This window comes from Panthera onca, chromosome B1, assembly GCF_046562875.1.
Source record: "Panthera onca isolate mPanOnc1 chromosome B1, mPanOnc1 haplotype 2, whole genome shotgun sequence".
NCBI lineage: Eukaryota > Metazoa > Chordata > Mammalia > Carnivora > Felidae > Panthera > Panthera onca.
The window spans coordinates 91,780,170-91,808,071 of NC_138342.1; the positions used below are offsets into that span (position 1 = coordinate 91,780,170).

The following is a 27,902-nucleotide window of genomic DNA, read 5'->3' on the forward strand; positions in this document are numbered from 1 at the left end:
GGCAGTCTCTTTTCTCCTGTGTCTCACAGTGTAGTAAGGGGAAGGCAGTAGTGGGTGTGTGAGCATCATGGGGAAGAGGCAGAGGAACAAATGAAAACGGAACATGTTGGGTGATGACAAGTGCTATGCTGAGATTACAGCAGGCTCACGTGATAGAAAGCCTGGTGAGGTGTCTGGGTGGCTCAGTCGATTGAGAGTCCAATTTTGGCTCAGGTTGTGGTCTTAGAGTTTGTGGGTTCGAGCCCTGCATTGGGCTCTCTGCTGCCAGCGCAGAGCCTGCTTCAGATCCTCTCTCCCCTCCCACCCCCCCCCCCCGCCCCGTCCCTCCCTCACTCACGCATGCTTTCTCTCTCTCAAAATATAAACATTAAAAAAAAGAGAAAGAGACTGGGGCCTATTGTACATTGGGTCCACAGGAGAGCCCTGAAAAAGTGCTATTTACTGAGGAGGGAGGGACAGATTTAAGAAGGGGCAGTTTTGGGTTGCCCATGTTTCTTTTGAACTGTTATTAGATATCCAGATGGAGTTGTCAAGTGCTCAGTGAAATACTAGTCTGGAGTTTAGCAAGACCGGGGCTGGAGATAGGGATTTGTGAGTCATGGGACTGTGGATGGGAGTTAGAGATGACTCTAAGTAAGATCACTAGGGAAAACACAAAGTGAAAGAAGTGACCAGAAGGAAGAGGTTGAGAAGGATTCCAAGATCAGCAGCCACGGAGGCAGCAGACCAGGCAGAGTGTGATGTTGACTATGTCTACTGCTGCTGCAGCAGTGGGGAATGAGCCAGTCACACCGTAAGGTTTGACGCCCATGAGGGCAGTGGTTGTGTTGTGGAGTCTGTGGAGAGGTTTAAAAAGAGGGTCAGGGAGGACTTGTGAAACGGGGAACTAAAGACAAATCTTTAAAGAGAACTTCTAACACTTTTTTTTCAACTGGTTTTTTTTATTTTTATTTTTTAAATGTTTATTTTTGAGAGCGAGAGAGAGACACAGAGTGTGAGCGATGGAGGGCAGAGAGAGAGAGAGAGGGGGACACAGCATCTGGATCAGGCTCCAGGCTCTGAGCTGTCAGCACAGAGCCCGATGGGAGGCTTGAACCCACAGACCTACCAGATCATGACCTACGCTGAAGTCGGATGCTTAACTGACTGAGCCACCCAGGAGCTCCGAGAACTTCTAATAGTTAAAAGAAGCAGAGAAACGGGACAAGAGCTGTGGGGTCAGTTATTTCTCTGAGACAAGTACTTTGCAACCATTTTACTTTAGTATGTGTCTCCATTTTCTCAGAATTCTAGTTTCCATTTTAAAGGTAGAAAATGAGACACAAAGAAGATCATGAATCGCCCAGGGTCAAGTAATTAGTAGGTGGTAGAATTGGGGTTTGAATACAAGCTTATGTGAATCAAGTATCATGCAACTAGCAAAACCTTTAATATAGCCAATATACCATTCCTGTATGAAGAGATAATTTAATCACATTTTCTAATAAACAAAACATGTATGCTCGACTAAAATATTTATTTGATAATTTATAGCAAAGTTCTAATATGGCTTTTTTAGAGATCTTTAAAAATATCCAATAAAATGTGCTTTATTATTTTTTTCCCTAGAGAAGTACTAATCATGTCGTATCATTTCAATCAAAATCCAACTCCCAAGAGGAAAAGAGCAGAAGAGATCACAATTTCATACGTTGTACTGAGAAATAAGAGACCTTCCTACATGATAGCTAATCCAGTCAAAATAATTGGCCACTTTAGTGTAAACACCAGGGAACTCTGGTTTTCCACAGTTTTCACCCCAACTCACAACACCCCAAACATAAGTCACATTGTTGATATCTTGACAGACTAAGGGGCCTCCAGAGTCCCCTTTACAGGCATCGATGGAACCATCATCTGTACCTGCAAAAGACAAAGGGAAAAGAAAATCACACATGTACTTCCATTTGCTGAGGCCACCATGCCAACTTCCTGTCTCCTCCACCAATGCGTGTACCAACTTTGGCTCTCTTACACTTTCCTAACAGGAAATAACACATAATCTCTTACAGGTCCCTACTGGGCGCATACAGTTGTATACTTTGTCTTCTGCTCATTCTGCAAATTTAGTGAGTGTTTCCCTTGCTTCCTCTATTTTATGCAAATTTATACTCTGATGAGATTGCAATCTGAAAGTGGCATCCAAGGCTGATTGGGAAAATAATAGGAATACTTAGTGTTTATTGACTGCTTAGTATGTATTAGCCATTCATTGTTTTAATCCTAAACAACAACCCTATGAGGCAAGTATTATTATCCCTATTTTAAGATGAGGCAAATAAGGCACAGAGAGATTAACTAATTCGTCCAAGGCCATACAGTTAATAAGTGGCAAGAGGTTGGACTTGAAATCAGGCACCCAGACCTCAGAGCTTTTCCTCTTAATTGTGTTAATTGTCTTCCAATAGGTTTTGTGAAATTCTCCCCTTTTGTCCTCTGGAATTCCAAACTCCATTTAAGAAGGGAGGGAGGGCACAGGGAATGGTCTGTTTATTTTCTTCTCACTCTTAGGACTTTCTAAGGTTTTTAAGTCAGTGATCCAAAAAGTTACAGGATGTCAATAACTGCATTTTTCTGTAATACACTATTTATAAGTGGTTTTAATAAAGCATCCTAGGGGTACCTGGGTGGCTCAGACAGTTGAGTGTCTGACTCTTGATTTTGGCTGAGGTCATGATCCCTGGGTTGTAGGATCGAGCCCTGTGTCCAGCTCTGCTCTAAGTATGGAGCCTGTTTAATAATCACTCTCCCTCCCTCTGCTCCTCTCCCCAACTTGCGCATGTTCTCTCTCTCTCTCAAATAAAAAAATTAAAAAAGCATCCTAAATGCATTGCCCTGCCTGGTTCCCTGTCCTTGGGTCACCACCAAAGTAGGAACTGTTGTAGCTGTGTTAGGTAGGGGTACTAGCAACACTATGATATTAAAGAAGACACTGGCAGGTCTCATAAGAAGTGCAATGGGATTTCTGAGGAGGGAGAATTTACTTTCAAATGGACCCATTTGAAATGAGATAACTCAGATTTTTACTTAGAAGAAGTTTGGGTTTGGATCCTGGACATATCACTTCTTGTCTGTAAGACTTCGGGCAAGTTTTATACCTGTTCTGCATCTCAGTTTCCCATTTACTAAGATCCCTAATTTTGCAGATGAGGAAACTTGCTCAAGGTCACATGAGTAGTAATTGGTAAAAACTGAGATATAAACCCAGGCAGTCTGGATGCAGAGTCTGTGCTCTTAGTTACCTTGCTATACTGCTGTATGATAGCATAAGGAAGATTTTTCTTCTTAGTTTAGCATGAGGGAACTTGAACTAACAGGAAGGGAAGCAACAGCCAGAAGGTCCAATTGAAGGGTCCAGGGCCCAGAGCAAGGGTGCAGATTTGGTGAGGAGGAGAGATGGTTGGTAGAGGGTATACATACACATCTTAGAGAAACCACTTAGTGCTTACCTGCACATTCCATTTTTTTTTCAAAGTAGCGACCCGGGTAAAACTTGGAGCAGTTGTCTATTAGCCTAACTTCACCCCACTGAAGTGAATAGACTTTTTGGTTATCTAAGCATAGTGAGAGAACAAACAGACATTTATAAGTCACAAATGAGGAATACCAGTAAATACTTATTCTCATAACTTAGTGAACCATGAGGAATATAGATGATTATATACATATTCCCTTACATTATAGACTTCTGAGATAGTTCATTAGCATATTTAATCACACACTGCTCAGATATCCAGTTTTTACAACTGTCTTTCTAAAAATAGTTAAGGGGTTGGGGCACCTGGTGGCTCAGTCGGTTGAGCATCAGACTTTGGCTCAGGTCTTGATCTCACAGCATGGGTTTGATCCCATCGGGCTTTGTGCTGACAGTGGGGAGCCTGCTTCAGATACTCTGTCTCCCTCTCTCTCTTTCTGACCCCCTCCCACCCCTGTTAATGCTCTGTCTCTCAAAAATAAACATTAAAAATAAATAAAAATAAAGATAGTTAAGGGGCATTACAGAACACATGCCCCAAGTCATACTCATTTGATAAAGACCTGAGATGAAGAAGGTATACTCCTTCGCATCTGATTGCTGAGTCTAGTGAGGGAGCTGGGTAGGAGTCAGTGATCAGCATTTTCTAACATAAATAGCTCCTATCATTTTACAGTCCTGCATTTCCTTGAAAGTGCTTCTTAGAGTGAGAACATCTTTTTAATGTAAGGAGTTAAATGAAGAAAATATATATGAAGTTATCAGTGTGTATGTGTTTTTATGTGTCTAAGGAACTCCATCTCCTAAGTGATTTGAAAGAGAGTCTAGGATTTACTTTTCATTTAAGTTAGAGATTTGGGACTTGAAAATTTTTCATCCACAGAAAGAGAAGTGGCAGGCAGTGTTGCTTATTGACAGTCCAGGGAAGATGAGGAAAATGTTAAGAATACAGGGTGAGATGTCTCTGGTATCAGGAGTGAATCTTTGCCCCATCTCTCCTCCCCCTTTTCCCCAGCTTTCAGCAAATGTTATGCTCTAGGAAGGCAGGGACTAGGCCTGATTCACTAAATGCTATGCAGCACTCAGCCTCATGCTAGCACAAAGTAGCTGCTTAATAAATATTTATGTAATTCATTAATCCATGAACTCAGTAATTCAATTACACTAAACATCTTATGCCAAATGACACACCCCCTCAGTTAATCTATAAGCTATCGGGAGACAGAGACTTCTGTCTAATCCTGAGAGGACACCTCCACGGATCCTAGCACTGTAGTGAGCACATTGTAGTTAACTGTAAAACTAATATTCTTCTCTTCTGGGAAGCGGGGGAAGACAAAAATCCACCAAAGTATATGGCAAATTAGGAAGGAGTTTCTTCTTTTCTCCTTCAAGTCCTACCTAAAAGGTAATTTTACGATGCTACCTTCTTCAGGTTAAGAGCTTTTTTTTTTTTTTTTTTTAATTAGTAATTTATTATTTCCTCTAACTCAGGAGAAGCCTTTAAAAAACTGGGAACTCCTGTACTATGTGAACAGTTTTTAATGGCTCAGGAGAGTGTTTCCTTCCCTGAGCTCTTGTGTTGTATACTTTGTGAGGCACCTGTCCCATTCTGCTGTCTGATGGTGACATTCATATCTGATGCCTCCTCTGGACTGCAAGTCCCTTGAGAACTGGTCTTTGTCTTTCAATCTTCCAGCCTCTGCACTCTTTGATTACTGTGTCCATATTTTTCATCAGTGAAATCCTAGCATATGCTAATAAACACAGGATGGTTATTAGATGATATCATGGGATCACTTTCATTTTATTGGGTATGAATGGTGTTGTGGTTTTGTTTTATTTTGTTTTTTTAAGTCCTTACCTGGTAAAGATATCTACTGGAATATTCATGGGTGAAATTACATGATATCTGGGTTTGATTTAATATGCTCCAGGAAAAAATGAATGTGTTGGCAGTGGGGCGGGGGGGGGGGGGCGGGGGGGGAGGTTGGGGGGGTGGGGAGGAGAGGAAATATGTTTAATAGCTCCCAGTTGTCCTTCAGATGTATCCTCCACCCTTCAGTGTCCTGCCCCCTGCCCAAAGAGGCTGACCTGGAGGGAATGCCTCAATAGGAACCCCTTAGACTCTGGTTTCCAACATAAAACCCCAGCACAAGGAAGAGAGGGTAAGAAGAGAGGATAGCGATATTGGGGCTGCCTATAACCTTTAATCCAAAGTCATTGCTTCTCTCAAGGCACCCTGGTCTACCTGAAGCTCTTTCTCTTGGTAACTTCTCCTTCCTCTCATGTCTTCAGATCTAAGAGAGGCTGTTCTGGTACTGTTAGTCCTGGGTTCCTGCATAGACCTTGTAATTCCTCAACCCCCTACCCATATCCTTGTAATTAACCACTTTACAAATAACCCTTCCTAATTATCCTATTGTGATTGTGACTGATGCAGAGAGCTAAAACAAGAACCGTAGAGTGTTGGTAACTGGAAACTGGGTGATGGATGAGTAAGTAGATTTATAATACTTTTATCTCTGCTCCTGTGTATATTTGTAAACGTAGATGATAAAAATTTTTTTTAAACAAACGTAAGGACATAATGCCTTCTGGATAAATTAATTACTAGCAAAATTTAGTCTTGCATATTCAACCATATGACACATCTGAGTCAATTTATACGTATTTTTTATACTTTTCAATGTGGCAATTATAAAGAATGTGTTAGAGTATAAGTCTGTAAGACCAGTGTTGTGAAGTTATTTACAAAGAAAATGTAGGAGGTCAAAAGGAAGCTAAATTTCAAATTTAACCCTTCAAGACAAAGGGAAAAGCACTGACTAATTTTAATCAAACTTCAAATTTAGTCAATTTTTCTAATAAATTGTCCCCACGTGTCTACAATCTACATCTCTTGTTCATACAAACATCCACCTCAAGTCTTCTTAGAAGCTTAAGGAATAATTCTTTATGTTTTCTTCCTCTTTGCAGGATGTGACTGTGGGGGCAGGGGGCAAGGAGAATGGGGGAGTGGAGGCGAGAACAGATTAAAGACTTACCTATACTGTGACTCTTCCCTTGAAAACCATTTTATCTTCCATCCATGTCTCTCTAACAAATCCAGAAAGTCCATGCTACATATGTCCCCCTGTCACTCTACTTTTTTTTCTTTGTAAATGGTTACCCCTCAACATATGCTTCAAGATCACACAGTGTAGGTATCCTTTGAAACTCTGGATCAGGATCAGCTACATAATTTTCAGGGCCCAGTGAAAAATAAAAACGTGAGGTGGGGGCCTCTGCAAAAATTAGTAAGAATTTCATGATAATGACAGCAGAGCATTACACTAAGCATGGGGCCCTACGGAGCCTGGGGTACTGGGCAACTGCACGGGTCTCATGCCCATGAAGCCAGTCCTGCCTGAATGCTCTTTTTCCTGGATTTGAGGCTATGTTTCTCTCTTTGTACTAGGAGATTAGCTCCTATCCATTTATATTCTCATTTATTCCAACCCCTGGATTCTGATTAACAAATTTTAAAGCATGTACCTTTTTCTCGACCCCAGCCAGAAATAATGCATCTGTCATTAGGTTGGAATAGATATGGAGACCAGGGGACACAGGCAGGGACAGAATTAGGCAGCACACATTCTTTTCTGTTTGGGTGTTTTTTCATTTCAATCAAAGCTATGTCATTTTCATAGCTGCTTCCATTGTAGTTTTCATGGATAATAACTTGATTTACTAGCTGAACAACTAGCTCTTCCTCAGGTCTTAACAGATGTAGAAATGATGTCCATATTTGGTAATGGTGAGCTTTACTGACGCTATAACGGAAAGGAGAGGTGAGATAAGATATATTGAGAAAAAAAGCAATTATAAACATGAACATCTGATGCTTCATCTTTATATTCTCCCTTTTAAAGGACTTTCTTCCTTTTCTCAGATTTTTTAAAATCCTTGCTGTCGTGAAGCGGTTTGATTAAATTTATGGGATAGAATTAAAGTCAGTGGGTAAATGAAGAGAGGAATAAGCAATCCATCTAAGTGGTCAATATCAGGGACATACAGAACTCACTAATAACCAGAGATGCCTAGAAGTGGAATGAATTGGCTGCCTCTGGAGTGAGAGCACCATCACTGAAGGTGTTCAAGCAGAGACCAGAAAGCATGTAGCCATGGGGAAATGGGGAATCAGGACACACATTACTCGCTACCCCAGAGGTTCTCAGGGTGAAGACCACAGCAGTCACTATCCTGACATTTAAGATTGACTTCATCCTAATACTTCATCTTATTTATTTGCTCACAAGTCTTTCTTCCTGTTGGACAGTGCCACCTTAAGTCAAAGATGGGGTCTAATTCATCCATGGATAGATGCCTGCATCTAGCATTGTACCTGGAATATATTAGCTGTTTTAAAATTCAGTTGAAATGGTAAATGAGCTAAATATTGTCTCTTCTTCTGCCTCACTTAATTTGCACACCAATTTTTACCTCATGGTTTCCAACAAATTGGCATTTACCATCATTTTCTCAGGTAATCACCTAACAGTTAAACCGTGATGTTTCAGGAGCTAATGAGGTATTTGGGATTTCCAAGAATGGTGTGCTTCATACAAATTTTGGTTGTTTTTAAGGACCAGAGGTCCTGAATATTGTTTAAAGGTTAACCCTGTTTATTCATTCAATTTACTCAACAAATACTTATAGCGTATACCTATAATACTCAATAAATGACTATTGCCAGGCATTGTGCTAGCCACTGGGCTACAGAAATGAGCAAAATCAGAAATAGTTTCTGCCTTCATGGAGCTCAGGATCTAGATGCAGTATTAAATGGATAATGACAATAATGAGGATATGATTCTACCATGTAAAGTGAGAGGAATCAACAGCACATGGGTTCTGAGAACTTATCAAGATGGCTTTGACTTAAGGGAGTCTGGAAAGATTCTCTGAGGAAGAGAAGATGGGGCTGAGATCTGAATAAAGAGTAGCACTGACTAGATAAACAGGGTAGGAAAGATCATTGCAGGAATGAGAAGTAACACATGAAGGTCTCTTTGCAGCAGGGTGCAAGGTGAACTTGAGTAGCTGACCAAAGTCCAAAACAGGCAGAGCAGACAGACAGCAAGAGTTGAAGCTGTGGGGCAAGATGAAATTGGTGAAGGTAAGTAGGGATCAGATCATATGGAGCCTAATGGGCCACATTAAAAACATCATTTAGAGACACTTAGGTGTCTCAGTCGGTTAAGTGTCCGACTCTTGATTTCGGCTCAAGTCATTATCTCATACTTTGTGGGTTTGAGCCCGTGTCGGGGTTTGTGCTGACAGTGTGGGGCAGGCTTGGGATTCTCTCTCTCCCTCTCTCTCTCTGCCGCTCCCTGTTCATGCTCTCTCTCAAAATAAATAACTAAAACAAACCCCAACAACATCATTTAGATACTCTAGCAACAAATGAGCCTGGCAAATCAAGTGTCTGATATTTTCATCATCTCTTAAGGGAGAAGTGGACCAAGTTATATAACTTGTCAGTCTCAGTCTACTAATCTACAAAATATTTACCTCTTAGGGCTGTTAAGAATATTAAAACAAGACAACATATGTGAAAGTGCACATACATTATCTAATCTGTAAGAGGTGCTCAATAAATGATGCCTCATTCATTCTAAAGATGAGAACTGAGGCTGGAATCCCAAACTCTGCCCTCCTCCTTGCTGATCTTGACTCGTTATCGATACCTTTTTTGTACCGCCCTTCAGCCACTGGTATGGACTGGATTGTGTTCCCCTAAAATTCATAGGTTGAAGATCTAACCCCCATCATAACTATATTTGGAGATATAGTCTTTAAAGAGGTAATTAAGTTTAAAAAAGGTCATAAGTGGAGCTCTACTCCCATATGATTGATTGGCCTCTTTATGAGAATAAGAAGAGACATCAGTGATGCACGCAGGTATAAAGCAAGCAAGTCAGGGCTGGAGCAGCATGTGAGACAATTAGTACCGAGCTTTGAACATCTTCACTGTCTGGAACACGTATCAAAGACACTTAAGAGGACATGGAAGGTGAAACAATGCTTTGTGTATTTGAAGTCTTTAAATGCATGCAGCTCTTTAAACAACATCCTCATTGAGGTGAGACCAGAGAAAATGCCAGGCTACTATCATTTTTTTATACACTTTTCAGTCATACACTCTTCTCAACAGTTTGGTCCTAACTCTACAAAACGTAGGTACTATCTATTTGCTTTCCCTATTTGCTTCCCATCATGCAAATGTGCTAAGTGACACAACTTGGGACCTATGGGTTTGATCTGACCTTGCCATCTGGGATCAGTAATTTGGTCTGGGGGGAAGAACTCAGTAGCTTCTGGGGGGATGGCCTCTGGGGTTCCTATCATGAATATTGTAGGGGATTTAGCTGTTAATAGAGTGGAATTTGTCACGTGGTTTTATTTATCATCTGCCACAATCTCTATTACCCATTTTTATTATTTCAAGGAATCCAAAATCTTATTGGAGACATTTTTTACCTGACACAGTGTGCAGCAGTTAGAATCCAACAGCCTCCAATATAAATTCCTCCACAGTTGATTTTCTCATTATCCTTAATTGCCATCTGCCACGGGAAGTCTCCCTGTAGAAGACATTGGTGTGGTCACTGCCATTCTACCAGACGGTGGTACAGACAGGAGACCCCAAGATGCGTCCATTGCAAGAATCCCAGTCTCTTATCATTACATATCCTCCCCACCCACTTTTAGTTTCTCAAACTTGGACTGCTCCTGGGAAGCCATAGGTTTACCACTTCTGCTGGCTTTCCTCCGACAACTCGTTTCCTTCGAGTGGGCCGGATGGGTTTAACTCCACAGGATAGTTTAGGGAGAAGTGACTTTATCCGTTTTCTTTCTTCAAGAAAGGAAGAGATTGTATCATTATGATTTTGAACCCATTACTTCTTGATGATCTATGCTAACCCATTACTTCTTGATCATCTATGATGATCTATGACTTTGGAGTCACAGCTAAAATAAAACAGTCTGAATTGATTCATAAATTATTTTGGATGCTAAGTGGTACTATTTACCTTGTTTAAAAATTCTGGCTTAATATGAGAATTGGCTTGATTCTCTGAAGTTCTGCTTAAAGACACACTGGGGGCAGAAAGAGGCTAGCTATGGGGGTTAAATATTTACCAGTCCCTGGCAGATAAAAAATGTCACATGGCCAGGCATACTCAGGATGAGGGTCTCATTCAGAAATCATCAGAATGAGATGATAACATGGGCACCTATATCTTCTCACTTTCAGTTTTTACTTTTTAGTGGCTGTTCATATGGAATTCTTTTCAATAATATTAACGTTAATGATGTTAACATTTGAGTACTTTCTATGTGTCAGTCCCCATGCTAAATACTTTGTATATAGTTTATCTCATCTAATCATCACATTAACCCTGAGAGGTAACGTGCCAGGGACCCATGGAAAATTCAGGATCAGTGGGCTAGAGGGTGTTTTTTAGTCACTTGACATGCGATGATATTTCCTTTCTCTGTGAGTGTTTAGATGTGGCATACTTGTCACAGAGAACATGGCAGAGAAAGGCTTAAGATGTGAATTGGCAAAAGAATTCATGAAAAAGAAGGTAAAAATATAAGAGGTTTTCCTTATTCTTTCTATATATTTTACCACATCACAAAAATTTTTACAAACTTGCTTCTTAGCCCCAAATGAGAAAATTAATATCACTGTCAGTTACTTTGAGCATATAAGAAGGAGGTAGGTCCTTAAGGGAGAGAAGTTGTGAGTGAATCTGGGTAGATTTGTTTTTTGTTTTTTTGGTTTTTTCTTTTTCATTTTGTTTTGGTTTTTTTGGTCCCACCCGTTCTAAGAACAAGGTTGGGGGAAGAGTGTGATGCTAAGATTTTAAATTTCTTTTTGGACCTTTAAAAAGAGAGAGACCGCCTCTAATGAGGACTATGGAAGCAGCTTGAGTACTATCTGAAAACTGATGCTATCTTGCGGAGAAAATAAAGGGCCTTTGTGGAAAATCTCTTCAGACTGATATCTATATCTTTAAGATCTAGGGGTGCCTGGGTGGCTCAGTCGGTTAAGTGTCCTACTTCGGCTCAGGTCATGATCTCACGGTCCGTGGGTTCGAGCCCCGACTTGGGCTCTGTGCTGACAGTTCAGAGCCTGGAGCCTGTTTCAGATTCTGTGTCTCCCTCTTTCTCTGACCCTCCTCTGTTCATGCTCTCTCTCTGTCTCAAAAATAAATAAATGTTAAAAAAAAATTAAAAAAAAAAAGATCTAAATCTTTTACTCATCACCTGATTGAAAAAAAATAGTTAATTAATTTTGGGGCCTGGCAATTAGAAGAGAGTCTTACATGAACTTTCACTTAAATTCCCCCCAAACAGGGAGCTATTTATTCCCAATTTGTATTTGAGGTTAAGTTGTTCACCTAAGGTTACACAGTAAATAAATAATGAGTCAGGATGTAACACAAGATTGTCTGACCCAAAAGCTTATTAATTACTGTCTCTTCAGGGATTTGATGCTTTAATTCATTTGGCTGTTAGTATACAACTGGATAGGATACAGATCTTCACAGACCTTCTGTTATCATACTTTAAAACATTGTAAAATAACAAGTTAATTCAAGTAAAGTCCATTATTTTTCTATTTCAAAATGTATGTCATGTGCCATGCTGGAAATCTAGTTGTTTTTGACAAAACTGACCTGACAAAGCTCATAGTAAATAAAAAAACTTTATGTAGGTCTAAAATATTGTTTTCACTTCAAAATTTGCCTTGTGAATGAACCTATTTTTAAAAGCAGTTCCCAAGAAGCATATATGTTTGTTTTTCTTAAAAATGATAAGGAAAGGAAAAGAGTAATGTTATTTTTTTCTATTTAATTGATAACAAAGGTAATTGTTGTTTGAATCAGTTACACACACACACACACACACACACACACACACACAACATTAAAATGCAGACTTAAACCAGGGAAGCACTAGTAAAACAGAATAATGTTGGGGTGTCTGGGTGGCTCAGTCGGCTAAGCGTCTGAGTTGGGCTCAGGTCATGATCTCATGGTTTGTGGGTTCAAGCCCCGTGTCAGGCTTTGTGCTGACAGCTCAGAGCTTGGAGCCTGCTTCAGATTCTGTGTCTCCCTTTCTCTTTGCCCCTCCCCAACTCATGCTCTGTGTGTCTTTCAAAAATAAATGTTAAAAAAAATTTAAAAACAAACAAAAAACCCCAGAATAATGTTAACTTACCTGCATCCATATTAGCAGTCAAAAGTTCTGTTTCTTCTATAAGAAAACAAAAAGTTCCAATGTTTATCCTTGTGTTTATAATAAAAATTAATTAAAATCATTAAAACTTTGATCATAATTTTCTGTCTTAAAACTTGTCCTCTCTTTAAAAAGGACAGTACAAATCCCCAAATCACACCATCTAATTCCCTTTCTATACCTAGGTAATTGTGAAGGCTCATGATGAACTGTGTAGAAATTTTGCAGGCACAAACTAGGTGTCTTGGTACAAGTAAATGGTGAGACTCCTGGTGCAGTGCTTTTCTGCATTCAGAATGCTTGGGTCAGAGAAGGAAAGCTTCTTTTTCAACTCTGATTCATAAAGTCCTTACATAAGGTAGGGAACAGTGACTAACACTGACCAAAAGAGTACTGAGCTGACATTAAAAAGGCTCTTCTCATTTTGTACTTAATAAGGCAGCTCTTCAGGAGTCATACAAAGATATTATAGTAGGCGTTGTCAGTATTAGGCATCTGGGATATAGAAGTTAAAAACATAAACAAAAGATTTTCTCCTCTTCCTTAGACTTTTGCTTGAAGTTCTATGGGATGATTCCATCTTCACTTTGTCATCCTAGAACATTTCAGAGGACAGGATCATGATTTTTTTGAGCTGGGGGGGTCCAAAGGTGGATTCCCACCAGCATGTTGTTTGGTCTTGGGTGAGGATGTGGCTGTGGATGGCACAGCCCAGAAGGGCAATGTTACTTGACTGCAGCAATCATGAGTCTTGTCTCTGGACAGACATAGCTATATCCACATTCCTAGGTTATTTATTTTCTGGGACAGAGAGAGGCTCTGCTCAGAAGCTTTCACAAAAGCACCCTTATGAATCAAAGAGGAGATTCAAACATTCATATTAAATGCTCAACAAAGGAAGATGGGGAAAGTCCAGTGTAGCTGAGGTGTGCTGGATATTTGAAAAATATCACAGAGCTCCAAAAGCACAAACCACAAGAAAAGTGTCAATGACTTTGATTTACATAAAGATCTCTATTCAACAAAGCTCACTATGGATAAAGTTAATAGATGGGTGACAGAATGGAGGAAGGTATTTGCAATGTCTAAGACTGAAAACGGATTTAACATCTAGAATGCAAATCAACAAGACTGCAACCCCAACGTGAAATTAAGCAAAAGATACGTACTTGCGAAAGGATACAGTAAAGAAAAGGTGGAAACTCAAAAGCTAGTATGAAGAGAAACTCAAAGTCATTGGTTATTATAAAAATTCAAATTGATACATAATGCCATATGGCCTGACAATATGAGACTAGCAAAATTAGAAAGCTGGAGAACACTTAACGTTAGTGAGGATGAGGAGAACCCTCGGGCATTGTTGGAGGTAGAGGTAAGGACTGGTATAGCTCTGCCAAAGAACATGCAGGCAATAGTTAGCCAAGTTAAGTAGATGCATGCCCTGAGACCCAACACTCCTTGTCCAGCTAGATGTCTCAGAGAAATTCTCTCACACAGCCTGAAGGAGACAATATGACTGACAGCTGCGAGTCTGTTACTGAGAAAGTAGGCAGTAAATTGTGAAAGATGAACAGAGGGTTTCAGGCAGAAAGTTAGAAGCAAATATTAGATGGACACAGAGCAACGCAGACAGATCTTTAAAACTTAATGCTTTATAAAAAGAAATAAAGGAAATATGAGATCTACAACACCATATTATGTGACGTATGCTCACAAGAGAGTACACTTGGGTAAGAATGTGTACAAACAAGGCGTACACATTTTAATACACATTAAAATGGTTGCCTAAGGGGGATGGGAGTAAGGTACTGAAATAAAGGAGAATAAATAAAACAAGAGAGGTGCCCTGCCTAGCCCAATACTGATTATGTGGAATAAACTGAGGAGTGTCATGAATGCATCTCTTTGCACCTGAGGTCTGAAGGAAGGAAGGAAGGAAGGGAGGGAGGGAGGGAGAGAGAGAGAGAGAGGGAAGGAAGGGGAAAAGGAGTAAAGAAGGAAGAAAATAAATTACAGCAAAGAAATAATTGAGATTAGGCATTTAGAATAGGGGTGATCTTGAACATATGAAAGTCCCCCAGGAATCGTAAAAAAATCCTGAGGAGGACCATAAACTTCTGATAGTCATATTATATGAATAATAAAGAAATACTAAACATATGAATTTCATATAAACAATATGGAAATTTATATGAATATAAAGAAATAATAATTCATTTTTATGAGTAATAAAGGGTAGCTCTAAGAGCTGGAGGACTTGGGGACATCTGACTTATAAAAGTAAGTGAGAAAATACCTATCATGAAAAGGTCTTATCTCTCCTCTGGTGGCAATTTCTTCAGGAATTGCTTTGGTTTTGAGGAAAGAGTAAAGGAAGAGGAGAAGGGTATTCAGCAAAAGTAAAATGCACCTGGAGCCATTTGGGTGGTTTTTGGTTAGCAGGCCGTGGATGGTGAGTGTGAGAAGGAAAGTTTACCACACTGTGAGAAAGGTCTCTGTGCCTACACTAATGTGAAAGCTGAGTTACTACTATCACATGGTCATATTATCTGCAATTTATAGCTACACTGACATATAAGAAGATAGCTGTAGTTCTTTTTTGCTTCAGTTCTGCAATATCCCAAGAATTTAACTAAAATTTTTACCTTGAGCCACATGTAAAAAAACCCAAAATTTACCACAGCAAAGGATAATTTTTGAGAAAAATGCATAATATCAATATATTGCACATGTATCAGAAAAGTGCAATGCCTTATCCTTGTTTTCAATTCTGTAATATAAATTTTATGATAAAGAGAGATTTACCTTTAATTTCAGAATGCCCAGGTCCTAAAACAAAACAAAACACTCACTGTAGCAAAGAGATCATGTTCACCTGAATATACACAAATAATTAATATTTCAGAAGCAGTAAAACAACTTAGTATTTATAAATAGATAAAAGGGAATTACACAGTATGCCGTCTTTCTTTGATTTTTAATACCACAAAACCAATGTTTCATGTTGCATTTAAACACACACCAATTTCACTACAGCAAGAAAATAATTTTTACCTGAGTTTTAAAAAGAGATGTATATTTTGGATATATTTGAGCACATACTGACAACAAACTTACTATACAGTCATACAAAATTTATAAGTCTTTTAAACTATTTCTAAAAGGTGGGCTTTCAAGGATAAATGAAACCAAGCTATACTCCAAACTTCCCTTGGTTTAGTGATTCTGATCTGTCCACTGAAAGATCGATGAATATATTAATATTTTTATTTTACATCTCTTCTCCCACTTGCTCTTGCTTAGAAGTGGAATAATTAGAACCACTGCTAGAAAACAAAAGGTGGCACTCATTCGAAAGAAGGGTAAACTGGGGGTACGTGGGTGGCTCAGTCGATTAAGTGTCTGACTTTGGCCCAGGTCATGATCTCACGGTTCACGAGTTTGAGCCCTGCGACAGGCTCTGTGCTGACAGCTCAGAGCCTGGAGCCTACTTGGGATTCTGCATCTCCTTCTCTCTCTGCCCCTCCCCTGATGGCGTTCTGTCTCTTTCTCTCTCACTAATAAATAAACATTAAATAATAATAATAATAATAATAATAACAACAACAACAACAACAACAACAATAATAATAATATGGGGTTCTTGGGTGGCTCAGTCAGTGAAGTGTCCGACTTCGGCTCAGGTCATGATCTCACAGTTCGTGGGTTTGAGCCCCATGACAGGCTGTGTGCTGACAGCTCAGAGCCTGGAGGCTGCTATGGATTCTGTGTCTCCCTCCCCAGCTTGCACTCTGTCTCTCTCTCTCTCTCAAAAATAAGTAAACATAAAAAAAAAAACAACTTAATAATAAGGAAGAAAGAAGAGTAAACTGAGATAACAATGACAGTTGACTAAATGTATTTTTGATATGGATTCAAAAAATTGATAAAAAAAAAAGTAAGCTTTTATAGTTCACTCCCTTGCAGTAGAATTTTTTTGCCTGATAAGCTGTGTTCTTTGACCTTAAACTTGATTTTTTATTTATTTTTTTATGATTTATTTTTTTTTAATATATGAAATTTATTGTCAAATTGGTTTCCATACAACACCCAGTGCTCATCCCAAAAGGTGCCCTCCTCAATACCCATCACCCACCCTTCCCTCCCTCCCACCCCCCATCAACCCTCAGTTTGTTCTCAGTTTTTAAGAGTCTCTTATGCTTTGGCTCTCTCCCACTATAACTTTTTTTTTTTTTTTCCTTCCCCTCCTCCATGGGTTTCTGTTAAGTTTCTCAGGATCCACATAAGAGTGAAAACATATGGTATCTGTCTTTCTCTGTATGGCTTATTTCACTTAGCATCACACTCTCCAGTTCCATCCACGTTGCTACAAAGGGCCATATTTTGTTCTTTCTCATTGCGATGTAGTACTCCATTGTGTATATAAACCACAATTTCTTTATCCATTCATCAGTTGATGGACATTTAGGCTCTTTCCATAATTTGGCTATTGTTGAGAGTGCTGCTATAAACATTGGGGTACAAGTGCCCCTATGCATCAGTACTCCTGTATCCCTTGGGTAAATTCCTAGCAGTGCTATTGCTGGGTCATAGGGTAGGTCTATTTTTAATTTCCTGAGGAACCTCCACACTGTTTTCCAGAGCGGCTGCACCAGTTTGCATTCCCACTAACAGTGCAAGAGGGTTCCCATTTCTCCACATCCTCTCCAGCATCCATAGTCTCCTGATTTGTTCATTTTGGCCACTCTGACTGGCGTGAGGTGATATCTGAGTGTGGTTTTGATTTGTATTTCCCTGATGAGGAGTGACGTTGAGCATCTTTTCATGTGCCTGTTGGCCATCCGGATGTCTTCTTTAGAGAAGTGTCTATTCATGTTTTCTGCCCATTTCTTCACTGGGTTATTTGTTTTTCGGGTGTGGAGTTTGGTGAGCTCTTTATAGATTTTGGATACTAGCCCTTTGTCCGATATGTCATTTGCAAATATCTTTTCCCATTCCGTTGGTTGCCTTTTAGTTTTTTGTTGGTTGTTTCCTTTGCTGTGCAGAAGCTTTTAATCTTCATAAGGTCCCAGTAGTTCATTTTTGCTTTTAATTCCCTTGCCTTTGGGGATGTGTCAAGTAAGAAATTGCTACGGCTGAGGTCAGAGAGGTCTTTTCCTGCTTTCTCCTCCAGGATTTTGATGGTTTCCTGTCTCACATTCAGGTCCTTTATCCATTTTGAGTTTATTTTTGTGAATGGTGTGAGAAAGTGGTCTAGTTTCAACCTTCTGCATGTTGCTGTCCAGTTCTCCCAGCACCATTTGTTAAAGAGACTGTCTTTTTTTCCATTGGATGTTCTTTCCTGCTTTGTCAAAGATTAGGTGGCCATACATTTGTGGGTCTAGTTCTGGGGTTTCTATTCTATGCCATTGGTCTATGTGTCTGTTTTTGTGCCAATACCATACTGTCTTGATGATGACAGCTTTGTAGTAGAGGCTAAAGTCTGGGATTGTGATGCCTCCTGCTTTGGTCTTCTTCAAAATTACTTTGGCTATTCAGGGCCTTTTGTGGTTCCATATGAATTTTAGGATTGCTTGTTCTAGTTCGAGAAGAATGCTGGTGCAATTTTGATTGGGATTGCATTGAATGTGTAGATAGCTTTGGGTAGTATTGACATTTTGACAATATTTATTCTTCCAATCCATGAGCACGGCTGACCTTAAACTTTAGAGTTTTGAATCAGGAGAAGAAAGAGGAGGAGGAGGGAAAAGGGGCAGAAGAGGAGGAGAAGGAGAAGAAACCCCAAGTAGTATTATACTGAAAAGTGAAATTGAACTGTAGAGCTTCAGAGAAAGACAAATACATGATCTCACCCATATGTGGAATCTAACAAAACAAACTCATAGAAAAAGAGATCAGATCTGTGGTTACTAGAGGCAGAGGGTGAGGTAGGGAATTAGGTGAAGGTGATCAAAAGGTACAAACTTCCAGATAAGTGCACGCTGGAGATGTAATGTACAGCATGGTGACTATAGTTAACATTGCTGTACAGTATACTTGAAAGTTGTTACGTGAGTAAATCTCTCATCACAAAGAAAAAAGAATTGTTAACTCTATGATGAGATGGATGTTAACTAAACTTACTGTGGTCATCATCTCCCGATACATGTGTCAGGTCAATATCCTGTTCACCTAAACATAAACAGCATTGTATGTTAATTCTATCTCAATAAAACTGGGAGGGAAAAACTGTCCATCTTCACTGGCAAGAGTCATGGCTTCCCGTTCTCCCTGAAAAATGTTTTAAAATTTATTTCTTTCCTCTTTTTACTAAGATTATAGCTACATTTAATGAACATAAAGTACATTGCTCAACTGCTTATATAAGCATCAAAAGAAATAATATGATTTGAAATCCTAAAACCATGTGTTTTTACATTTAAGAACTGATGTCAATGGGGAATTAAATAAGACTTCAGTAAACTCAAATAATACCAAGCAATGCCAAAAAAGAATTATTATTAATTCATGTATCCATACATATCTCCAACATTTATTTAATGCTTATTTATAAGGCATATTTGGAATATAAAAACAGATTCTGTTTTCAAGGGGTTTACTGTTGACAAGGGAGGGGAAGGGAAGATAGGTACAAAAAACTACAATAAACAGTTAACAGTGGTGTCCTGACATGGGGGTCTATCACCACATCAGAGACTAGGGCACCACTTCCTAGTTTGTGTTCTGTGGCATCATATAAATTTGGCTTGAAATCACCCATGGTGGGAGTAATCACACCACAGGAATTAGCAAAAGCTACAAATCAGGGATTTCCTCTCCCTCTCCAAAGCCAATTTACCAGCATCTACCAGCACACCACTGGATAAATTTCATAAATGAAGCAGATACAAGCATGCCTACTGCTCTCACAGTCTTCCCCATCTTTGTTGAAAGCAGCTCCATTTTTCCAGTTCTCAGGCCCACACCCCTGGAGTCACCCTTGACTGCTCATTTCTTCTCATGCCTCCATCTAACTACTGGTCAATCCTTCTGGCTCCAGCTTCAAAATACATCCAGTACGTGACTGCTTCTCACCATTTCCCTCCCTACCAACTTACCCTTATCACTATCATCTCTTCCCTGGATGACTGTGTGGCTTCCTAACTGGCCTCCCTGCTTCTCCCCTTGCCCTTATACAGCCTAGTCACCACACAGCAGCCAGAGTAATCTTGATTTCAACTGCAAGTCAGGGGCGCCCAGGTAGCTCAGTCAGTTGAGTGTCCAACTTTGGCTCAGGTCATGATCTCACAGCTCATGAGTTCAAACCCTGTGTCGGGCTCTGTGCTGACAGCTCAGAGCCAGGAAGCTGCTTCAGATTCTGTGTCTCCCTCTCTCTTTGCCTCTTCCCTGCTTGTGCTCTGTCTCTGTCTCTCTCAAAATAAATAACATTAAAAAATTATAAAAAATAAAATTAAATGTAAGTCAAATCATGTGGTGCCTCTGCTTTAAATTCCCTATTTCCCTTACTACCAGGCTTTACTATCTGCCCTTGTCTCCCTCCACCCACCCCAACCATCTGTCCAACCTCTCCAACTATTTGCCTTTTTTTTTTTAAATTTAATGTTTATTTATTTTTAAGAGAGAGAGACAGAGAGACAGAGTGTGAGTGGGGGAGGAGCAGAGAGATAGAGGGAGACACAGAATCCAAACCAGGCTCCAGGGTCTAAGCCGTCGGCACAGAGCCCGATGTGGGGATCAAACTCAAACCTTGAGATCATGACCTCAGCCAAAGTCAGATGCTTAACTGACTGAGCCACCCAGGTGCCCCAACTATTTATTCTTTAACCTCTCACTACCAGCACCTGTGACACATGCCCCATTAGCCTCCTTGCTGCTTGCTCCTCAAATATCCTGGAAAGTTGCTCTCTTATGAACACTGCACTGGTTCGTGCCTCTGCCTAGAACACTCTTCCACAGACGTCTGCATGGCTGGCTCCATCCTTTCCTCCAGCTCTTTACCTAAAAGTAACCTCAGTGAGTGAGCCTCTCCAGACTACCTTATCTAAAATTTCAGAACTTACCCCTGACATTTTATATCCTCCCTCCTCGCTTTATTTTTCTGCTTATACTTATTATTTTCCTACATATCTTACATATTTCTCTTATTTATTGTCTCTCTTCCACCACTAGAATGTAAGATCTATGATGGGGCAGGGATTTCTGACATGTTATTCATTACTGCAACCCCAATACCCAAAGCAGGGTATGGCACTGTTTAGTAAGAACTTAATAAATATTCACTGAGTAAATGAATGAGTATAATAACTTCCAGAAACTTTTCCTCCAGAAAGCATTGATGTAAGCAAGAAGTCAATCTGTGTGACACAGAGTAGGTACCTAGCAAATATTTTTTACCATCAGAGGTTTTCCAACGAGCACCAAAAAAACAAAGAGCATTAACTCATTGCTTTGAAACTTGGTAAATAAAGGGAAAGAATTAAACACTATTCTTCCTTTTTATTATGAATTGCATTTCATGGAAACAAAATAGTTGATGAAGGAAAATTCTTCTCTATAGAAAACTAGTAAATAAATGCAGAAAGAATGCTGAATTAGAAATCACCATTTTATAGTTCCTATTGACAAAGGAATCTAGTCAACAATCACACAGGCTACTAAGGACCATTAAGATGAAAGGTTGTAGGGGAATTTTGTAAAGGAAATATCAAGCTGGTCCAGTGATCAATCTTAGTGTCACTAGTTGTGGGATACCCAGACAACATAACTTTATATGTAATAAAAAGGACATAGCACCACCCATCAAGAATTCTTGCCTAAAATATTGAACTTTGTATCTAATGAAGTCTCTAAAAATCCAGAATAAGGAACATCCTGTAGGCAAATGACCAAGTGTCTCTAAAAAATCAGTGGCATGAGAAAAATTGGTGGTGGATGGTAGGTAACTTTTTTTTAAATTGAAGTATAGTTGACATAGTGTTATATTAGTTTCAGGTGTATGACCAAGTGATTCAACAATTCTATACATTATACAATGCTGACCACAATAAATGTGATTACTATCTGTCATCATACAATATTACAGTATTATGCAGTGTATTCTCTATGCTATACTTTTCGGCCCATGACTTATTTGTAACTGGAAGTTTATATATTTTTTTAAAGCTTATTTATTTTGAGAGAGTGCAGGAGAAGGGCAGAGAGAGAGAGAGAGAGAGAGAGAGAATCCCAAACAGGCACTGTGCTTGATCTCAAGAACCACGAGATCATGACCTGAGCTGAAATCAAGAGCTGGTTGCTTAACCAACGAAGCACCCAAGCGCCCCTGGAAGTTTGTACTTCTTAATCTCCTTCACCTAATTCATCCATCCTCCCCACCTCTGCAGTCTGGAAACCACCAGTTTTTCTCTGTATTTATGTATCTGCTTCTGTTTTTGTTAGTTCTTTGGTTTGTTTTTTAGATTCCACATATAAGTGAAATCATATGGTATCTATCTTTCTCTGACTTATTTCACTTAGCATAATTCTCTCTAGGTTTATGAATGTTGCAAATGGCAAGAAGTCATTCTTTTTTAGGACTCAAGTAATATTCCGGTGTGTGTGTGTGTGTGTGTGTGTGTGTGTGTGTGTGTAATCACATCTTCTTTATCCATTCATCTGTCAATGGACACTTTAAGTTGCTTCCATATCTTGGCTATTGTAAATAATGCTGCAATAAATATAGAGATGCATACATCTTTTTTGAATTGTTTTTGTTTCCTTTGGGTAAATACTCAGTAGTGGAATTGATGGATCATAGGGTAGTGGTGTGTGCGTGTGTGTGTAATTTTTTTTGAGAAACCTCCATGTTTTCCATAATGGCTGTAGCAATTTACATTCCCACCAATAGTGCACAAGGGTTCCCTTTCTCCACTTCCGCACTAATACTTGTTAATTCTTGTCTTTTTGATACTAGGTATGCTGACTGATGTGAGGTGATATCTCATTGTGGTTTTAATTTGTATTTCCCTGCTGATTAGGGATGTGTCTGTTGGCCATCTATAGGTCTTCTTTGGACAAATGTCTATTCAGGTCCTCTACCTATTTTTTAATCAAATAATTTGTTTTTTGTGCATTGAGTTGTATAAGTTTTTATATTTTGGATGTTAACCCCTTATCAGATATAGTATTCACAAATATCTTCTCCCATTTGGTAGGTTGTCTTTTTGTTTTGCTGATGGTTTATTTTGTTGTAGTCCCAGTAGTTTATTTTTGCTTTTATTTCCCTTGCCTGAGGAGACAAATCTAGAAAAATGTTGCTAAGGCTGACGTCTAAGAGATTACTGCCTATGTTCTCTTTTAGTAGTCTTCTGGTTTCAGGTCTCACATTTAGGTTTTTAATTCTCTAGTCTATTTTGAGTTTATTTTTATGTATGGTGTAAGAAAGTGGCCCAATTTCATTTTTTTAAATATACATGGCCAGCTTTCCCAACACCATTTATTGAAGAGACTGTCTTTTCCAGATTGTATATTCTTGCCGCCTTTGTTGTAGATTAATTTACCATGTAAGCATCAGTTTATTTCTGGGCTTTGTATCCTGTTCTATTATTGATCTATGTGTCTTTTTGTGCCAGTACCATACTGTTTTGATTACTATAGGCTTGTAGTATATCTCGAGATCTAGGATTGTGATACCTCCAGCTTTGTTCTTTTCAAGATTGCTTGGTTGTTCAGGGTCTTTTGTGGTTCCATAAAAATTTTAGGATTCTTTGCTCTAGTTCTGTGAAAAATACTATTGATATTTAGATAGGGGTTGGATTAAATCTGTAGATTGCTTTGGATATGGACAGTTTAACAATATTTATTCTTCCAGTCCACAAATATGGTATATCTTTCCATTTATTTGTGTCACTTCCATTTTCTTTCATCAATGTCATATCGTTTTCAGAGTATAAATATTTCACTTCCTTGGTTAATAAAATAAATACTTCTAGGTATTTTATTCTTCTTGGTGTAATTATAAGTGGAATTATTATCTTAATTTCTTTTTCTGGAAGTTTATTATTAGTATATAGAAACACAACTGATATCTGAATGTTAACTCTGTATTCTGCAATTTTAGTGAATTCATTTATTAGCTCTAATAGTTTTTTGGTAGTCTTTAGGGTTTCCTATGTAAAGTATCATGTCATTTGCAAAGTTTGACAGTTTTGTTTTTTCCATACAAATTAGGATGCCCTCCCTTCCTCTCTCCCTGCCTCCCTTCCTTCCTCCCTCCCTCCCTTCCTTCCTTGTCTGATGGTTAGGACTAGGACTTAAGTACTATGCTGAACAGAAGTGGCAAGAGTGGACATCTTTGTCTTATTCCTGATCTTAGAGGAAAAGCTTTCATCTTTTCACCATTGAGTATGATGTTACTCGTGGGTTTGTCATATATGGCCTTTATTATGTTGAGGTATGTTCCCTCTAAACCCACCTTATTGAGAGTTTTTATCATGAATGGATATTGAATTTTGGCAAATTCTTATTTTGAATCTATTGTGATGATTATATGTTTTTATCCTTTGTTTTGTTAACGTGATGCATCACATTGATTGATTTGAGGACATTGAATCATTCTTGCATCCTTGGAATAAATCTCACTTGATCATGAATGATTCTTTTAATGTTTTGTTGAATTTGGTTTATTAATATTTTGTTGAGGATTTTTGCATCTATGTTCTTTAGGGATATTGATGTGTAGTTTCCTTTTTTTGGTAGTGTCTGTCTGGTTTTGGTATCAGGGTAATGCTGGCTTTATGGAACAAACTTGGAAGTTTTCCTTCCTCTTCTATTTTTTGGAATAGTTTGAGAATAGGTATTAACTCTTCTTTAAATGTTTGGTAGAATTAACCTGTGAAACTATTTGGTCCTGAAACTTTGTTTGTTGGGACTTTTTATGATTACCAGTTCTTTACATCACTAGTAATCAGTCTGTCCAGATTTTCTATTTCTTCCTGATTCAGTTTTGGAACATTGTATGTTTCTAAGAATGTATCAATTTCTTTTAAATTGTCCAGTTTGTTGCCTATCGTTTTCATAGTAGCCTCTTATAAAAGCTTTTGTATTTCTGTGGTGCCAGTTACTTCTCCTTTTTCATTTCTGATTTTATTTATTTGACTCCTCTTTCTTTTTTTCTCAATGACCCTGGCTGAAGATTTATCAATTTTGTTTATCTTTTCAAACAAACAACACTTGGTTTCATTGGCATTTTCTATTTTTTTTCTTTAGTCTCTATATCATTCATTTCTGCTCTAATCCTTATATTTCCTTCCTTTTACTATCTTTGGGATTTTTTTTCCTTCCTTTTCTAGTTTCTTTAGGTTTAATGTTAGATTGTTTATTTGGGATTTTTCTTATTTCTTGAGATAGGCCTGTATTGGTATAAACATCCCTCCTAGGACTGCTTTTGCTGTGTCCCGAAGATAATGGATCGTTGTGTTTCCAGGTGAGTTAACTCTTAAAGAATAAAAGAGACTTTAAAAATTTAATAATCAAACACAATGTTAGATTCTTTTGGACGCTGATTCAAACACATTGTTCTAAAAAGACATTTTTGAGACAGTTGGGAAAACGTGAACATGGGCTGTTATTAAGCAGTGTTAGGATATTATTATTTTTACGTGTACTAATGAGAGTATATTATGTACGTGTAAAGTGTATCATTAGAGATGTATATAGTGAAGTGACATAATATCTCAAATGTGCTTTAAAATACTCAAGCTGAACAAGACTGGCAAAATACTGGTAATTGTTGAAGCTGAGAGATAGGCACATATTGGTTCATTCTAATAATCTGTCGATTTTTGTTATGTGGGAACTTTTCTAATAAAAAGTTCTGAAATAACCAATAAATATTTAATAAATGAAAATATGAGAGAAGAACATCCCATAGTTCTTCACATGCCCACTCTCAGTAGTACCCTTACTGCTAACACTCGTCTGTACTCACTTAAGATTAAAATATACCTAAAAGGAAGTTGCAGAATCCCTGGATCAAATAATGGAAAAGTGTAACCACAAAACTTTCAATTACCTTTACAACCAATTTCATCTTCTCCTGTAATGCAGTCCAGCTCACCATTGCACTTATACTTATTTGGAATACAAACACCGGATTTACAAAGGAAACTTTTGCCTCGGCATCCTATGCAAACATAAATAGAAGAGGTTTTTATTTTTATTTTTTCTTACTTTAAGTCGAGTGGGATAGAATCTTAAATTCAAAAGTAAAGTTTCTCCTACTACCTTTACAGCACAGCTCATCACTTTGGTCTCCACAGTCATTGACACCATTACAGGTTTTCTTTTGAGGAATATATTTCCCATTCACACAACGAAAGGAGTCATTTGCTGAAGAAACTGTAAATTAGGAATGATCTTTGTGAAATTTATTTATGGAGTTCTAGGTGACATCTTTATCACACTTGGCATAATGGGGACTTTAAGATAAAGTCGGGCATCAAATCAAAAAGGATTTAATGTATTGGTAGCATCAACATAATATATATACGGTAAATAAAGAAAATAAATGTCAGAGTGGGTTTATGGAGGCCCTTTAATTATCTCTGAAAGTCAGTATTTGTGGTGGAGGTCTGTACTCACTGGCATTGGAGAAGGAGGCTCAGGGATCAAGAGCCCTCGCTAACATCAGCAAGCACTGGTGTTCACCCATTCCTTTAATGCTGTTCCATGAATCCTCACTTCCATCCCATGACTTGCTTGGGCAGTGCCATTTACACTTTGATAGTCCTTTTTTTCTTTTCTTTTCTTTTTTTTTTTAGCACCAAAAAAGCCTTTAGTCTTTAAACCATACCTAATACTAAAATATTCCAATGTCAGGATGGAAGAGAAAAGTGGCAGTGACTGCCTTGAGACTGAGGCATAGATGTGGTCACTTAGATATTTTAAAGGCATTTTGAAGTGTGTAGGCTGGACCTCTCAAAGAAGATGAGGTTTCTTCTGACGTTTGAGTTACTTAGGTTTGTTATATTAACTTTAATCCAGATGTTTCAGGAAGCAAAGAGGAGTCAGGCAACTTTGCTTCCTATATAGGAGTATTTGAGTACAAAAAGGCACATTTTTGTGGCAAAAAGGAAAAGCACCAATTTAGGCTCTAAAGCCTCCAAAATGATTTTGCCTCTATTGCTGCAACTGAGTATCCATCATCTGTTTACTACAGTCATGGTATGGAATAAACAATTCTAAAGGAAGTTTTGAGGGTTCAGGCAAGCACTCTACCAACCTGTATTCTGTGTGTAACATACCACACCAGCTAAATCCTGGTAATTTTTAGTTCGTTTCTTAATAAAAGTGCATTCAGCCAAACTAGTCTCTAATCCTCGACAATGCACATGCAGACATTCGGTAGAATTTACATGGAGATCTTCAGGAACTTCAAAACTTTTTTGAACCTCAAAAGCACCTCTGCAAATAGAGTAAATGAAACATTAAGGTAGAATAATTTGTACTTTTCACTTATAACCTCACTATAGGAGGTAAGGAACTAAAGTAATTTCCTCTAATTTTCTACATAGGATACATTGAGCAAGATGCTTAAATTCTCTGAGGCTCAGTATCTTCGCCTGTAAAAGAGAATATGACAATCTCAGCAAGTTTTATAAAGATTAATTAAAACAATCAATTTAAACTGACTAGCCAAAGTTCAAACCTGGTAAGCACTCAGCAAATATTAGTTTCCCCTCCTGTTTCTTGTTAAGGAGGAATCCTTCCACACTCCTGATGTTTCCTTCCAACCTAAGATGTATCATTCTTGGCCTCTCTTCATCTCTTAATTCCTTTTTGCTCAAGGAAAAGGAGTAGGATAATTGATCAGGGAATTTTGGAATTATAAATCAGACAAGTAGCTCATGTTTTCCATCTTTCCTTTTGGGGGCCTCTTCACCTGCCTCATGCTAGAAGGCTTACCTGGTTAGCCCCATTATTGCTTAGAATTTGGGAAGTTAAAATGGTTCTATTCTAGCAGGTTCATTTTGTTTTTATATTAAGCTATATCCTCAATTTAGCCTTGACAGTATTAAGGTGATTTTTGGCATCTATATACCATTGCTTGGAC

The 27,902-nt window shown here is 38.5% G+C and overlaps 1 protein-coding gene across 4 annotated transcripts in view; it reads right to left on the minus strand.

Moving 5' to 3' along the window:
* Positions 1 to 1,499: 1,499 nt before the first annotated feature.
* Positions 1,500 to 27,902, minus strand: part of CFI (complement factor I) — an 86,881-nt gene continuing 60,478 nt past the window's right edge. For 2 of the 4 annotated variants that reach the window (XM_078445819.2, XM_078445817.2), the window contains 11 exons: positions 27,072 to 27,253; positions 26,075 to 26,188; positions 25,863 to 25,973; positions 18,935 to 18,982; positions 15,617 to 15,640; positions 12,794 to 12,829; positions 10,312 to 10,415; positions 10,040 to 10,143; positions 7,052 to 7,329; positions 3,489 to 3,593; positions 1,500 to 1,902 (listed from right to left, as the gene is read on the minus strand). In XM_078445819.2, coding sequence (XP_078301945.1) covers positions 1,685 to 1,902; positions 3,489 to 3,593; positions 7,052 to 7,329; positions 10,040 to 10,143; positions 10,312 to 10,415; positions 12,794 to 12,829; positions 15,617 to 15,640; positions 18,935 to 18,982; positions 25,863 to 25,973; positions 26,075 to 26,188; positions 27,072 to 27,253 — 1,324 coding nt within the window. In that variant the 3' untranslated portion in view covers positions 1,500 to 1,684. The remainder of the gene's footprint in view (positions 1,903 to 3,488; positions 3,594 to 7,051; positions 7,330 to 10,039; positions 10,144 to 10,311; positions 10,416 to 12,793; positions 12,830 to 15,616; positions 15,641 to 18,934; positions 18,983 to 25,862; positions 25,974 to 26,074; positions 26,189 to 27,071; positions 27,254 to 27,902) is intronic. The other 2 variants (XM_078445818.2, XM_078445820.2) reach the window with 2 other exon arrangements.